This window comes from Silene latifolia, chromosome 11 (genome assembly GCF_048544455.1).
Source record: "Silene latifolia isolate original U9 population chromosome 11, ASM4854445v1, whole genome shotgun sequence".
Lineage (NCBI taxonomy): Eukaryota > Viridiplantae > Streptophyta > Magnoliopsida > Caryophyllales > Caryophyllaceae > Silene > Silene latifolia.
Window position 1 is genome coordinate 167482707 of NC_133536.1, and position 16665 is coordinate 167499371.

Below are 16665 nucleotides of genomic sequence, written 5' to 3' on the forward strand. Positions count from 1 at the left end.
AGTGGATGAAAAATAAATGATATATAGTAAAATTAGTGGTTTATTAGTGAAGGTAGTGAGGGAAAGTGTTTAATTAGCATTTATCCCCTACTTTTTGCACTAATCCCTTGTTTTTCCTCTTCAATCTCAACCCTTCATCTCATCTTTTCAATGGCCCTAAAGAGGACTTATGGACTCAATAAATTTTGGTGGACCCATTAGATCTCATTTATATATATATATATATATATATATATATATATATATATATATATATATATATATATATATATATATATATATATATATATATATATATATATAGGCGGGATCCGGTGAGTCCACCTAAATATTTGAGTCCATGAGTCCATCCACAATATCACGCGTAAGGCAAAAGAATATCACGCTGAATATTGACAGAAAAATGGCGCTTAAACTTCTAAAACCAAAACAAAACCGTTCACTTTTTTTAAAACTGTTTCTCTCTCTAAAAATCACACCAAAACAAATACTCCCTCAAAAATCTCACTAAAAATCCGCAAAAATCTAAAAATTCAAAGACGATATCAACTTGATATCAATAATATAGATTCAGTCTGTCAATCCTTTGCATAATATCAGTTGAATTTCAAAATTAGGTTGAAAAATCGTCGAGGTACGCTCTAATCAGTTTCTATTACATTTTTGCGATTTTTGTTCATCTTTTGCAGTTTTAATTTGATTATACATATTGATTTTGTTCTTAATTACTGCAAATTGAGTTCAATTATATGATAAAAATAGCATTTAAGCACAAATTTTCGACTTGTTAATGAGTTTAAATGCTTACTTTCAAGTTGTTGTTGTATATTTATACAATGTCTTAGTTGTTAATGAGTTTAAACAGTATTCCGTCGATAACATGGATGCATTGAACAAAAAACTATGATCGATTGTAGTTGTAGAGGATTATTAGTTGTTTTGTTTGTTTCAATCGCGAAAAATAGGGTTAGCTATTGTTCAATGTGAAATTTAGTGTTAACCAGTAAATTAGGACTTGTTAATGAGGAATGTCTCGTTTTCTGTTGATACTATTAAGAGTAGATAGTGATACTATTTAAATTGGATAGTTGTAGATGATTATTAGTTGTTTTGTTTGTTTCAATTGCGAAAAATAGGAATGTCTCATTTTCTGTTGATACTATTAAGAGTAGGTAGTGATACTATTAAGAGTAGGTAGTGATACTATTGTTCAATGTGAAATCTAGTGTTGACCAGTAAATTTGGACTTGTTAATGAGGAAAGTCTCATTCTCTGTTGATACTATTAAGTGTGATACTATTAAGAGTAGGTAGTGATACTATTTAATTTTGATAGTTTAGGTCAACTGAGAAACATTTCTTTAACCAAAGGATATCTTTGCATGTGACATGAGGTGTGACACTGTTAAGAATTGGTAGTGATACTATACTGTAACTTGATACTGTTGTTTATATGATCTTATAGTATTAAGCACAGAATGTGATACTAATAAAATTTTAAATGCAGATTGTTACTAGCAAGAAAATGGAACTGGCAGTTACAGATGAACCTAACATAACCATTAGCGAAAAGAGGCCAATAGCAGCAATTCAGAATGTTGAAGAAACAACATTAAAGCAGTATAAACGTAGGAAAACAAAGAATAACAAGGAAAACAATACTATAGAGCTGGTAGAACAAAAAACGAACAAAGAGGTCGCAATTCAAGAAGTTGAGAAGACTAAACTACACAAAAAGAAGGGAACAGAATTTCAGACTAAGTGTAGGCCAAAAAAATTGGTTGAGTTGATTAAGAACTTAAATGAAGAACAACAGAACGCTGTAAGGGATATTGGATTTGGAGGTTTGTTAATGTTAAAGGTAACTCAACTACCACATGGAATCCTGAATCGGGTCTTGAAAGCTTATGACTGTTCTAGCAATATGTTTAGAACAAAAAAGTTGGATTTTCTGCTTTCAAAGCATGATGTCCATGACATGTTTCTACTACCTAGGACAGGTGATAAAGTAACCACCACAAAAAGGGGGAATGCCACTACTCTGATTGACACCAAAATGAAAAATGATTGGAGGATGAAGTTTGGTGTGAAAGGTACTTCTGCTCCAATTAATGTGAAGGATGTGCATGATAGATTGATGGCGTGTACTGAGGCTGGTGATGAGTTTAAGAGAATGTTTGTTCTCTATAGCATGTCCATTTTCCTAGCGCCAAATACAAATAAAACCCTAGATTTAAAACTTGTTAAGTCTCACATTGGGATGTGAATAAAATTAGAGACTATGATTGGTGTGACTATGTCTTTGAAGAGATGACTGCTAGTATTAAGGGATGGAAAGAAAAAAGAAGTCGAATATCACCGGTTGCCTACTAGTGATTATGCTAGCCTACTTCCATAGGTTCAATTTTAAGGGCAATGCTATGAAATACACTCTACCGCTAATCCAACATTGGGATGATCGACTCGGCATCAAGAGTTGAAGATGAGAGACAAACAAAGAATATTGGGGAATGCACCAATTTCGAAAATTGAGTACCCAATCTGTTTATCACATCAAGGTCAGGAGACAATACAACATTTCTATGTATATTTATGATTAAGTACTCAAGCTGTTACAGTATGTTTCTTTGAGTCTTTGATGAAGATAAAATTTCAGTTGCTAACAAGAGATGATTAATTTTTCAGAAGAACCGGAAATGAGACTTACTCAAACCTCTGAGAAAGATGATGGTGAAGCTGAACCTGAAGCAAAAGAGGGCTACATCATGATTAAGCTGCCTAAAGGAGTTGAAACTGATAAAGAAATCAAAGCAAGAGCAATGGATGTAAGTACTAATGTCTTTTTGTTGTCCTTACTGTTACATCTATTCCTTTTCTTCTTACTTTGATATTGTTTTGAACACATTGTGATACTTTTGTTTACCCTAGTTGATATTGTTTTACCATAATCTAAAAACTGCCAGGGAGACTAAATTTTGTTAATGATAATGATATTTTATCAAACTGTGATATTGTTCATTTCGAACTGTGATATTTATGGTGGCTATTTGTGATATTTTTTCATAATAGCAAACAATTGTAATGCTTATGATATTGATTCACAGTAAGACAAATAGAGTGATATTGTGACACATAAAGTGTGATATTGTAAAACAATATCACATGGGACACGTGATATTGTTTTAAGGAGCCACCAATTTGAATTCGATATGGTGAGACATTTCTACTTTTATCATTGATATTGTTATGTGTTATGTATGATATTGTTAGCGCTTAGTATTGATATTGTTCTTAAAAACTTCTTAAATTCAACTGCGATATTGTGCATACTATTGTCTGATATTGTTACTTCTTAATTGTGATATTTTTTCATAATAGCAACCAATTGTAATGCTTATTATATTGATTCACAAAGAAGACAAATAGAGTGATATTGTGACACATAAAGTGTGATATTGTAAAACAATATCACATGGGACACGTGATATTGTTTTAAGGAGCCACCGAATTTGAATTCGATATGGTGAGACATTTCTACTTTTATCATTGATATTGTTATGTGTTATGTATGATATTGTTAGCATTTACTATTGATATTGTTCTTAAAAACAATTCTTAAATTCAACTGTGATATTGTGCATACTATTGTCTGATATTGTTACTTCTTAATTGTGATATTGTCTCCCAAAAAATGAAAATGAATCACTTTTTTTCCCTAACATCTACAAGCAAGTGTAATGTTGTGATATTATTAAAGAATAATGGTGATATTTTTTCAATAAATTATGATATTCTTTGTGATTAAATATTTAATACTCTTGTTTAATATTTTTATTATGTCATTTGGCAGAGTGCTCATGAAGCTTATCTGCGTATAAAGAGGGACAACGAGTTGTTCTTTTCAAGATTTGTACATAACATGAAGAAGTTCATCAAAACGAAACCCAAAGAATTCAATAGATGAAAGAACTACTTCTACCCAAACTCGCCACAAAAGACTCGTAGTGAAGATGTTGAAACCGAAAAAGAAGTCTGAAGACAACACCGATACTTGTGATACATCGAGAAAGCAAGAACAAGATACTCCCAATACACAAACTTTGCCTTTCATGAAAGATATTGGATATCATGCCTTTATGGATGGGTTGGTAGCAAGGTCTTATGAAAGGGCGAAAGCAAGAGAAGGGCTTCCCTCGTTTGATGTACTCACTGACATGTTAAAAATTCAGTACGCGGAATTGAACAAAAAATATGGAGGATGTACAGATCAAGATCTTCAAATCAGCAGTGATCACGAGGAAGAAGGTGAAGAAATTATTGATATTACAAACTTGGATACTGCTGATGATGGAAAAAAGATGATGAGGATTATGATATGTATTCAAATTTGAATGACATAGTAGACAATATTGTTTTTGGAGGAGGACGAGCTAGAGAGGATATGAATCGTGTTACAACTCCTAGAGCCAGCACCGAAACAGATAATGAAACCATTAATGAAGAGACAAATGTGTTGACTCAGTTGAATGAAAACGTTAATTTGGAAACAAATGAAGGTTTGGGAGTTATGAAGACAGTCCAAGAGGCACACAATGAGGTGGGTAATAATGGTTCAACAAATCAGGAGGACATTGAAAGAGAGGCTGGAAAAAATAACGAGAATGTTGAAGATGAGGTTATCAATAAGGAGGTAGATATTGCTACAGGGGAAAAAGCAGAGAAGGAGAAGGACAAACAGGTTACAAATGTTGTGACTCAATTGGAGGAGGTTCTTCCAAATGTTGATTTTGGAGTAACACAGCCTGTTGAAGACAAAACAAATGAAGACGTTCATCATGATACAATATATCAGCATTGTGTTGAAAAAGAGGCCGAGAAAGAGAAAGCCAATGAGGTTGAAGAAGTGACGACTCAATTGCACGAGGTCATTAATCGATTCAATTCAGGGAAGGGAGTTGAAAAAGATGTTGTGATTGATAAGGAGCCTGGTAAAACAGTTGTTGTGGTTGATAAAATGAATGAGGATAGTAATGTGGTGACTAAATTAAAGGAAATGGAACAAATCTTTGGTTTAGATGCAAAGGGAAGGAAGTATCATTGAATATTTGTTGCACTCGACAGTACCGCCAAACGATATGGTACCTCACAATTTGGGGTGTACTTTTCAGTGTGGTTTGCCAGTCAAAGATGATATCCTTGTATCGTAATCGATGTTCGAAGCAAATTTATTTGAACCTGTCTTGAAGAATCGGAAGGACGTCATGGATTATTGCTTCCTTACGGACCATACATTCAGCAATTTGTAAGTCACTCTTTAAACAATTTTTTAAATGTAAGACATGACTTAATTTGCACCATATTGGTACTTTAAAAAAATAACTAATATGCTAATATTTTTGCAAAATGGAATAGAGAAATTGTCTGCAACTTTGGAACTTTCCATTGTATACAAAGGGAAGATATTGAGTCCTTGTTGCCTAACACGAAGATAGAAGCAGTGGTAATTGAAGCATGGGCAATATTGCTCAATGAGTTCCAAATTGCTCAAAAGGGAAACGACAAATTGACAAGAATTTTCTATGGCATTGTCCACTCGGTATGGAAACACACACACATTTATCATCTTTTAAATTAGGTATTGTAGAATGTGTTTTATGGAGACTAATAAGATGCCCTTATGAACAACAGGGTGATATAGAAAAAATCTTAAAATTTGATGAAGATAATATTGATGAATTGGCAAAACTTAAGCAAACAAGATATGATACATGGGACACGTGGTCACTCTTTTTAAGGAGTCATTGAATTTGAATTCAGATATGGTGAGACTTTCTACTCTTATCAGTGATATTGTTATGTTTTATGTATGATATTGTTAGCAGTTACTAATGATATTGTTCTTAAAAACAATTCTTAAATTGAACTGTGATATTGTGCATACTATTGTGTGATATTGTTACTTCTTAATTGTGATATTGTCTCCCAAAAAATGAAAATGAATCACTTTTTTTTTCCCTAATATTTGACAGTGTGATATTATTATGTACAATGGTTGACATTGTTTTATAGCTTCTTAAAAATAACAACAATCGATAGGGATTTAAAAGTCTGTTAACATTGATATTGTTTTAGTACAGACTCTGATATTGTTGGATACACTGGTTGATATTATTTTACAACATACAAAAAAAAACTTCGAGGGACAAAAAATATTATTAAGAATGATATTGTCTAGTATGTACTTGATGATATTTTTATTCAGATTTTTGTTAAATTGTTTCCTAATATTATTTTCATCTAAAGGTGTTCATACCTTTGGTCTACGAAGAGCACTACGTCCATATCTGTGTTGATTTGAAGAGGCAAAAAATGTTCTATTTGGACAACAGAGAGTATGATGAATTCCAAGACGAGGAGCACGTACACATGGCTCATATGGCTGTAAGTACAATATTGAAAACAAAGAACTAATGGTATAATGGTTTTGTTCGATATGCTTGAAATTGAAAAGTTGTTTACATTAATCATATACAAAGCGACTCTTTATGGTGACTACCTCAACACGAAAGGTATTGAAAGTGGGCTAAAGGTGAAGGACTACCAAATGAATAATGTGAAGTTTCATTGGCAATCGAAAGAGTTGAACCTGGACTGTGGACTATTCATGATGTTTCACATGATGTTCTTTGTTGGGAGCCTTTCGATTGTGAACTAAGCGATGCAAACATGAGACAGTTATACGGGGAGAGGTGGCGTGCAACGCTCGTATTGAGTGATTTGAATAAAGATAGGAGTCGTCCGGAAGAGAGTTACGACCTTTACGCCACAAAAGGTATACTGTTAACTAAGTTCTTTGGCAAAAAGACAAAGAGGGAAAAAACAAAGCAAGAGAGAAAAAGGTGGGAAAAACAAGGTTCGGACCCGCTATCAAAGATAAAAGGTTATATTTTTAAACACTGACTTCTACATTGAAATTTTTTTTTATTATTATAAATACAAAATATATATTAAATACTTGTAATATTAAACGTTTCTAGCTACTTTTGGAGAAGATGGTTCTGCCAAAGGTCGTTGGTAGCGGTAAAAGGGGGAAATCCGATGGCCTTGGATGCACGTTGAACTGTGGTGTGGCTGATCCTAAATTTGAGTTCGTCTCAAGATTTATGAAGTTAAACAAGTCGCTGTGTGCAAACATGTTGACTACGAGGAAAGAAGTGATTGACTACTGCCTATTGGAGGACCCCGATATCAAAAATAAAAGGTACTTTAAAACATATATTTTTCTGCAACTTTTTTTATTAATGGTCTGATAATATTTGCAATGATATCTAAGTTTGACAAAAAGAATTACAAAAGGTGATATTGTTGCTAGTGTCATGTGATATTGTACGTTAATGGGTTTGATATTGTTTTAGAGTAGAAACTGGTATAAAAGCATGATATTGTATATAATCAAGTGTCACATAAAAGAAAGATGTTGTTCTGATTTTGTACACTTTTTTTTGATATTGTTGTGGTACATACTGTGATATTGTTACATACACAGTATGATATTGTTAAATTGATTCTGAAAAATAAGTAGGGCTTTTAAATTTATAAATGTTGCCAGTGACATGTGATATTTTTTTTAAATGATTGTGATATTGTTTCAAATTAGACACCTTTTAAATAAGTGATATTTTCTAGTATTGGGGTGATATTGTCTACAATCAAGTATGATCTTCGATAGTGGTTCGAAGGGCACCGATATTATTTAGCGTGGACTGTGATATTTTTTAGTCCGGATTTGTGATATTTTTTATCTGGATCACCTTTTAAATATGTGATATTGTTTAATTTTGATATTGGTTATCAATGTCACAGTTCATCCGACAATTTTTGAACATTGGTGTTAATGTTTTGAGCGGTGAGGTTGTTGCCAAGTTCGATGATGATCAATACCTTGCAAAACAGATATATTGTCGTTGCTTCCAATCAGTACATGTCAACAACAATGTGATTGAATGTTGGTCACTAATTCTGAATCACATTGAGCACACAGAACCCTGTGAAACAAGTTTATTGTTTTTTGGAATTCGACACATGGTAAGCTGACATTCTGTTTTGATTTATAAATATTCACGCTTTGATTAAAAATATCAGTTATTTAGAATGTGATATTGTTGGGGTACATAGTGTGATATTATTGCATACACAAATTGATATTGTTTAATTGATGCTGAAATTAGATAGAGATTTAAAATTGATAAATGTTGCCAGCGACAAGTGATATTGTTTTTAAATGATTGTGATATTGTATCAAAGTACACACCTTTTAAATAAGTGATATTTTTTAGTATTAGGATGATATTGTCTACAATCAAGTATAATGTTCTGATATTTCTTCACATCCTTACTGATATTATTTACCATGGACTGTGATATTTTTTAGTATGCACTTTGTGATATTGTTTATCGGGTCACACTTCAGAACGTGATATAGCAAACGTAAAAAGTGATATTGTTTATACATATTCACGTTTTGATTAGAATGTAGTAAATCTTAAATGTAAATGATTTCTTAACTTATATATATACATATATATACACTACAGGAATCAATAGTAGATGTTACTAAAGGCAAAGAAGCGAAGAGGGAAAAGATATTCGAAGAATGGGACAAATTCATAAGAAGAAACACAGTTCCATGTAACATGGAAGCAGATTTGGTTTTTATTCCGATGGTGTTGCAAGAACACTACTTCTGTGTTTGTGTAAATTTCAAAACCGAGACGATTGAAGTGTTAGACAATACAGAGTACGACAACCGGGAGCAGATCAAATATACAAGGTCATGATTCGGTGGTATGGTTTATTGATATTCTTGCTAGTGACATGTCATACAATTGTCTGATATTGTGGCTAGGATAGGTTGAGTGTATAGAGTAAATGAATATGATTCTTTGACAAAATAATGCCTAATAGTATAACTAATTATTGTAGGCCTATCACATGAGTGATTTCCTAGCAGGGAAAAATGTTGACAGAGCGCATAACGTAATAGATTTTGATGTTGTCAACACGAGTTTCAATTGGCAAAAGAAAGAAGCAAACAATACTAAATCGGGAAACTTCTTAATGATGCACATGATTCGCTATGAGGGGCAGTTGTTTGAAGCTGATTTGCAGTCGAAAGTGCAGAGGCGCTACTACTGGTTAGAAATAGCAGCGGCATTACTTTTAGCTGACATAAATAACATGAGGACAAATAACTGATTGGGAAAGTTAAAGAATTTACAGCGGGGAAGGGAGAGCTTTTAAATAGATTGAAGGAAATGAGGAAGAATAACGAAGATGCAAAAGGCAAGGGCAATAAGATAAAAGCCAAGGATAATGTTGTTGAGAAGGACAATACTGTGGAACAAGAAATAACAAAGGCAGAAGGTCCGCCAAAAGAGAAGCCCAATGTTCAAACAAAAGACAAGGAGGATGCTACTAGAATGCCAACAATTAACACAGAAATACCCTTTCTTCGCAAATCTCCAATCAAAAGGTAAAAACCAAAAACCCGACTTGTACATTTCTGATATACAATCATAGCATTACGTTTCCGCTTTTATTTGAAACAGACACAAAGGTAAAAATTTCACATAGAACCATAACATGGCATTTCTGTTTTTACAGGCTACCTGAATCCAAACAAGATGGTGAAGATGATGCAGAAAAACCCCCAATCCAGTACAAACGACTGAAGACAACTGCAAACCCTAATAATAGAGGAAGAGGGAGAGGTAGAGGTAGAGGAAGAGGACAAAAGTAGGGCTAGGAATGTATTGCTGGTAGGACAGACATGTGATATTGTTCCAGGAGTTGTGTGATATTGTTGTAGGTACAATGGTAGGAAATAGAACTTTTTTTTGATCAACTCTTAGTAAACTGTGATATTGTTTCAGGAGTTGGGTGATACTTTGCTTAAGTTGTTGTGATATTAGTTCTCAGTAATAATAAAAGCAGTCAAGGTTCTTAAAATCTTTTTCTCTTTGATATTGTTTTGGTACCCAGTGTGATATTGTTCAGCAAACATGTTGATATTGTTGTATTTATTCTCTAAAATAAATCAGGGGGTAGGGTTTGAAAATTCCTGTTTAGTTGGATAAGTTGTGATATTATTGCACTCACTGGTTGATATTATTGCACTCACTGGTTGATATTGTCTAGTATGTACTGTGATATTTCAAGGGTTTGACAAAGTATAACTTCTTTTTGTTCAACTTCTGGAAAACTGTGATATTCTTTCAAGGGTTGTATGATATTATGTTTTAGTTCTTGTGATATTAATCCTCAGGAACAACAACAGTGGCTAAGGATATAAAAATCCTTTTGTTGTTTGATATTGTTGGGGTACATATTGTCATATTTTTTAGTACACGTGTTGACATTGTTTGAAAATTGTGATATTATTGCACTCAGGGGTTGATATTGTCTAGTATGTACTGTGATATTTCAATCATATTTTTGTAATATTGTTTCCTAAAAACATCCAATTGTAGTGGTGATATTGTTTCACTTGAAATGTGATATTCCTTAGAAGTATTGTACAATATAATACAATATAATAAAATACGTATACAAGCAAGTGTAATGTTGTGATATTGTTTAACTATTATGATGATATTGTTTTTGTATCAACTGATAAACCTTCAAATGAGGTGGGATAGTATTTAATAATGGAAACAAAACGACATTAGTAATTATGCGGTTTTTATAACGTTGATACCCAAAATGGAATGAATACAAAATTGTTGCCATTTGGAATGACATACAAGTAAAAATTGAATAGTATAAACAATGAAAATTCGATTCTGAAAGTTGATGATGTTAAATAAACTTCCTCAGCATGAAGAAGCCCTTAATCACTATCAACAAGTGAAGAAATCTGCAAAACAAACGGACAAAAACAGTGACATAACGTTAGTAAGAAGTTTGACAAAGTATAACTTCTTTTTATCAACTTCTGTAATAGCTGTGATATTGTTTCAAGGGTTGAATGATATTATGTTTTAGTTGTTGTGATATTAATACTCAGGAACAACAACAGTGGCTAAGGATATAAAAAACCTTTTGTTGTTTGATATTGTTGGGGTACATACTGTGATATTTTTGAATACACGTGTTGATATTGTTTGGTTGATTCTGAAAATAGATAAGGATTTAAAATTGATAAATGTTGCCAGTGACAAGTGATATTGTTATTAAATTATTGTGATATTGTTTCAAAGTAGACACCTGTTAATATTGGGATTATATTGGTTAACAAGGTACTGATATTATTTACCATGGAATGTGATATTTTTTAGCGTGGACTCTGATATTGTTTATCAGGGTCACACTTCAGCAACTGTGGTATAGCAAACGTAAAACTGGTATAATAAAAGGTGTAAGACAAATTACTTACGTCGGATTAATGATCAAACGAGTGTTGTGATGTATCAACAGCTGGATTAGGGCAATTCCGCTTATCATGATGTGCCATTTGTTTACAATTATTGCAAAATCTTTTCGGCTTTTGTGCCTTTGCAACAGACTGATCTTTCTTGGACATCAACCTCTTGCCAGTACCCTTGTTTTTTGATTGAACAGGAGGTAGTATACGGACCTCAGATGAAGACTTAACCCCAAGGAGCATCTCCAACTCTTGGTGTTTAGTCAATTTTTCAAAGATCGAGACTTGAAATTTTGTCGAAATGTCTTGATAATGAAGTCGGTTCATTTATGTGATTTTCAGGCGAGATTTGAGCAGTGTTAATGTTGAGTAGAATTCACTGACCAGACAATCGAAATCAAGTTTAGTGACATCCGACGAAGTAAAATCATCCAACAATTGACCGTGAGCATCATACAAGGGCATTTTTTTAGTGTTCTTTGTCCACCTACATCGAGAACATACTTATCAGGTATCTTTTTGATCCCTTTACCTGATAAAATCCAGATGATGTGTTTACATATGTAGCCCTTCCTCTCAAACAAATTTGCAGAACATGTTGCATCAAATGTTGAAGGATTAAATGCGACAGTGTAACTCTTATTGAAGATAGAATCTTCAACTTCTAGGAACCTTGTACTGCCCTCCCTTGAAGTATCACAAGCACTACATGAGTTTAGAGAATCAACGCACTGCTGTTGGAATTCATAAAAGAGAACGTGCGTATAAACAGTCGATGCATGAACCTCAAGGCTAAGAAGGGTTTTGTTTTGAGGTAGGGAGTGATCACTATCTCTGTCAAGAGATTTTTGGGTGTAGCGTTGCTGATCCATAGCCCTTTGAAAGCGCATCCAAAACTCAACAAGTGTGCCATGAGGATTCTCAAACCGCTTAAAGAAGCTGTTTGCGCTCTCAGAGCGTTGCGTTGTTCTTAAAAGACAACCAAGAGGAATATCACGATAATACGCCGGAATCCAACGTTGCCGTCTGGAAAACAGATATTGCAACCATGTATTATCTTCCAATTGAAACTCACTAATCAACGAACACCACCTCTCTTCGATGTCAAAAGGCTCTAACTCTGAATCCCAAACAACAGAACTCAGACGAGTGACGAAGTCAGTCTCTTTGGTCAATGTCGTGCCTACCTTTTCAGGTAATTTCTTCATAATATGCCACATGCAATAGCGATGGGCAGCGATTGTAAAAGCGAGGGACTGCAATTTTCATAGCAGGACATTGATCGGTAAAAAAGCAATGGGGTTCCTTCCCACCCATACAATCTAAAAATTTTGTGAAAATCCATTTAAAATTCTGGTCATTCTCCCTAGACATAAGCGAAGCGCCAAAAGTGACGGACTTCTTGTGATGATCAACACCAGTAAAGGGAGCAAAGATCATGTCGTACTTATTAGTTGAATAGGTTGGGTCAAAAGTCACCGCCTCACCGTATAGAGCGTAATTACGACGTGCTGCTGCATCAGCCCAAAATACACGAAACAAACACTTATTCTGATCAATATCATAGGCAAAATAAAAACCTTCCTGGGTTTCTTGAAGGTGTTCCAACTGGTCTACAAACATTTGAGCATCCTTAAGACCTATAAAACACTTGATTTCCCTTCCAAAATTCTTAAACTCAGTCAAAGAAGCTCCAATATTTTCATAGCCATCAACATATTCCTTGACGGACCTCAAAGTAGAGGTTGGGCCAATATTGACCTTGCAATTATCAACGATGGTTTGTTTATGTTGCAAAGCAAGGTTCCTACATTTTTTCTGAAATTCTCTATACTTGAGTGGAGAGAGACGGTGGTTATGGGCAGCATGAAACTGATCAACAACAAAGAATGGCACTTGAACTTGGTCAATTTCTTTAATAACAAATCTAAAGAAAATCCTAGCTTTACAACCAATCCTAGTAACCTTAGTCTTCTTCGGATTAGACGCCTTGACCATTGGCTCCTCCTCCTCACCAAGAATGGGTAATCTTTGTCGGCTTAGAATCCCTAAATCCTTCCCGGTGACACACAATCAATTTTGTCCTAATATCTCCACTACTACGAAACCTTTTCGTTGAAGATTTCCTTGGTTCAAAACCACATGCTATTGCATAAGTCTCATAAAACTGTATACCCTCGTCTAACGTAGCAAAAGTTTGTCCTATTTTAGGTGTAAATTCAGTTGCAATATTTCTGACCCACTCTTCAGAACCTCCAGGCGTCACCATCAAAGAAAGACGATTCCCAACATGCACCTCATCAACGTCTATGCATTGTGGAGAAGGAACATGTACTACAGGGACAACAAGAGTATTTTCTACAAAGAAGAGAAGTTGAGTAAACAAATTATAACAAATATAACTAGATTATAACTGTGACTATGATATTGTGAAGGAATGCATGTGATATTGTGCAACATAAAACGTGATACTGATGAATATAAAATAAATACGCAACCGTATTGCAGCCTATGATACTGTGACGGAATACATGTGATATTCTGGAGCATAACATGTGATACAAATATAACAAATATAACTAGATCATAACAAACTATGATATTGTGAAGGAATGCATGTGATATTGTGCAACATAAAATGTGATACTGATGAATATAAAACAAATACGCAACCGTATTGCAGCCTATGATACTTTGAAGGAATACATATGATATTCTGGAGCATAACATGTGATACAAATGCACATAAACCGATTACAAGTCATGTACTTTGCAAAGATATGATATTGTAACGGACTCAATCTGATATTGTGAAGCATAACACGTGATACTAATGCACAGAGAGTAATGACCAGTAATGTACTGCAGCCTTTGATACTGTAAAGAGTTCAATGTGATATTCTAAAGCATAACATGTGATACTAATGCAAAAAAAGTAGTTGCGAGTCATGTTCTAAAGCCTATGATAATCTTTGTAAAGGACTCAATGTGATATTGTGAAGCATAACACGTGATACTAATGCACAGAGAGTAATGACCAAGAATGTACATCTGCAGACTTTGATACTCGTAAAGAGTTCAATGTGATATTCTAAAGCATAACATGTGATACTAATGCACAAAAAGTAGTTGCGAGTCATGTACTAAAGCCTGTGATACTGTAAAGGACTTAATGTGATATTGTATAAGGGAAACTGATTCTAATGAGCAGTAATCAGGCTAACAAAAACTACAAAAATGTGATACTTTTCAGAATTAGTTATGATCTTCTTCAATTAAAAGTGATACAAAAGGAAACTGATAAATAACGATTTAAACTTGAAGTAAACACAAGCAGTGAATGCAAAAGAAACTTGATGATTTACAAAACAGACAATGAGTACATTATTTGTTATACGTCAATTAGAAGATGAAAAAAAACAGAGATTAAATTTGAACGCAACAAAAATAGCAAAAACTACATGTTGAATAAAGTATATAACCAAAGACATGATTTTAATACATAAAATAGCACGAATTGATGAATACGTGACTGATGTTGATGAATTATAACATCAATTATAACAAAAAACCAGTAATTATACAACGAATTCAGTCGAATATACAATAACAATTAAACATCGTGCAATAAAACAGAAAAAGAATGAAAAAAATTAAAACATAAAAATAAAGAAGCATAAAACGATGAATTACCTGACATTGAATATATTAAAACTGAGGAAAAAATAGATGAAGACGAATGATGAGGAAAAAGTGAAGGACAATAAGCAACGAGACGAATTTTGAAGAAAGCGGCTGAAATCAACCACGAATGATGATGAACACAGTGAAGATGACAAATGACAAATGAAAGAAGACAACTACGCGCGAAAAATTGACGGCGTGAGAATGAATACTGTGATTGCGGAAGAGAGCGAGAAGAGAGAGAAAGTAAATGAATTCAAATGGTGAATTTGAGCTGATAATAGGGTTTATATAAGAACTTTATGAAATTACGAAACTACCCTTACTAATAGCTTGATATAAAACAAGATTGTTATGACTCATGTGTGATATTTTTGATGGACTCATGGACTCAAATAATTAGGTAGGACTCATGTGATCCTAATTCTATATATATATATATATATATATATATATATATATATATATATATATATATATATATATAGAATTAGGATCACATGAGTCCACCCTATCTTTTTGAGTCCCGTGAGTCCACTTATGTATCACACGCTCTACACAAAAATATCACGATTTTTTTTTATGAATAATTTTTTTTTTATGAATTTTTTTTTTTAGTCTAAGCTGTGATATTGTTTAGTATAACATGTGATATTGTATCTGAGTATGTGAGTCCAGTAAAGAGTATCACAAGTTATACAAAACAATATCACACCTTACCATAAACAATATCATTGGTTGTACTAAACAATATCACGGGTTATACTATACAATATCACACCACTGAACCTATGCTACGTTTTCTAAATGACTAAAAAACAAAGCTAAACTGAGATCACAATCCAAAATCCGACATATGGGAAGAAATCTTGAAGTATGACCTTTACATATCTTACTTAGGTTAAAGTAAAGTACGGAATAAAATTTAGGGGATCAAAATGTGATCCACGACCATGTTGATTCTAGTGTTTTAAGAATTACTCGGCGTATTATAAAACTAATACGGAGTAACATTAATTCAACATAGCATAATATGTACCTGCATCGTGTAATCTATAACAAAACTACAGCTTAACTTTGTTTGATGACTAATTTGAGTGGATTTAGTTTAGGCAAAATAATATGATGGAACCTTTATACAACGCAAAAGGATGTGTGCAAGTGTGCAACTAACAAAACAACAAATTAACAAACAAACGGTCCAATCGTAGGGTGAATCTACCTAGTATAAAAGCTAGGTTATTTCTAACCTTCTCATTGGTTCCTTAAAATCAGGGTAAACAATTGCATTTTCTATAAGTGGGCCCTACCACAAACTTGCATTGGATTTATTTAATTTTCTCTCAATACAATTTTTTCTTTGTTGACAGATTAAAGTATCTTTTAAGGAAAAATATAAAATGTGTAAGAAGCTTAAATAAAGACTAAAAAACGTACATAGAGGCTAAAAAAAATGAAATGCTAATCTACACTTTATTATATTAAAATGTAGGTTATGTGAAATGTCGGGGGTTCAGCATATGTACAATATCTTAATTAATATCTAATGTACGTGATTTA

At 33.3% G+C, this 16665-nt stretch overlaps 1 protein-coding gene across 1 annotated transcript; it reads right to left on the reverse strand.

The window, feature by feature from the left end:
• Window positions 1-10887: 10887 nt before the first annotated feature.
• LOC141614325 (protein FAR1-RELATED SEQUENCE 5-like) lies at window positions 10888-13419 on the reverse strand. The gene is made up of 3 exons (XM_074433082.1): window positions 12817-13419; window positions 11913-12677; window positions 10888-10914 (listed from the first exon to the last, which is right to left on the reverse strand). The coding sequence occupies exons 1-3, from the start codon at window positions 13417-13419 to the stop codon at window positions 10888-10890; spliced, it is 1395 nt and encodes a 464-aa protein (XP_074289183.1).
• Window positions 13420-16665: the final 3246 nt, after the last annotated feature.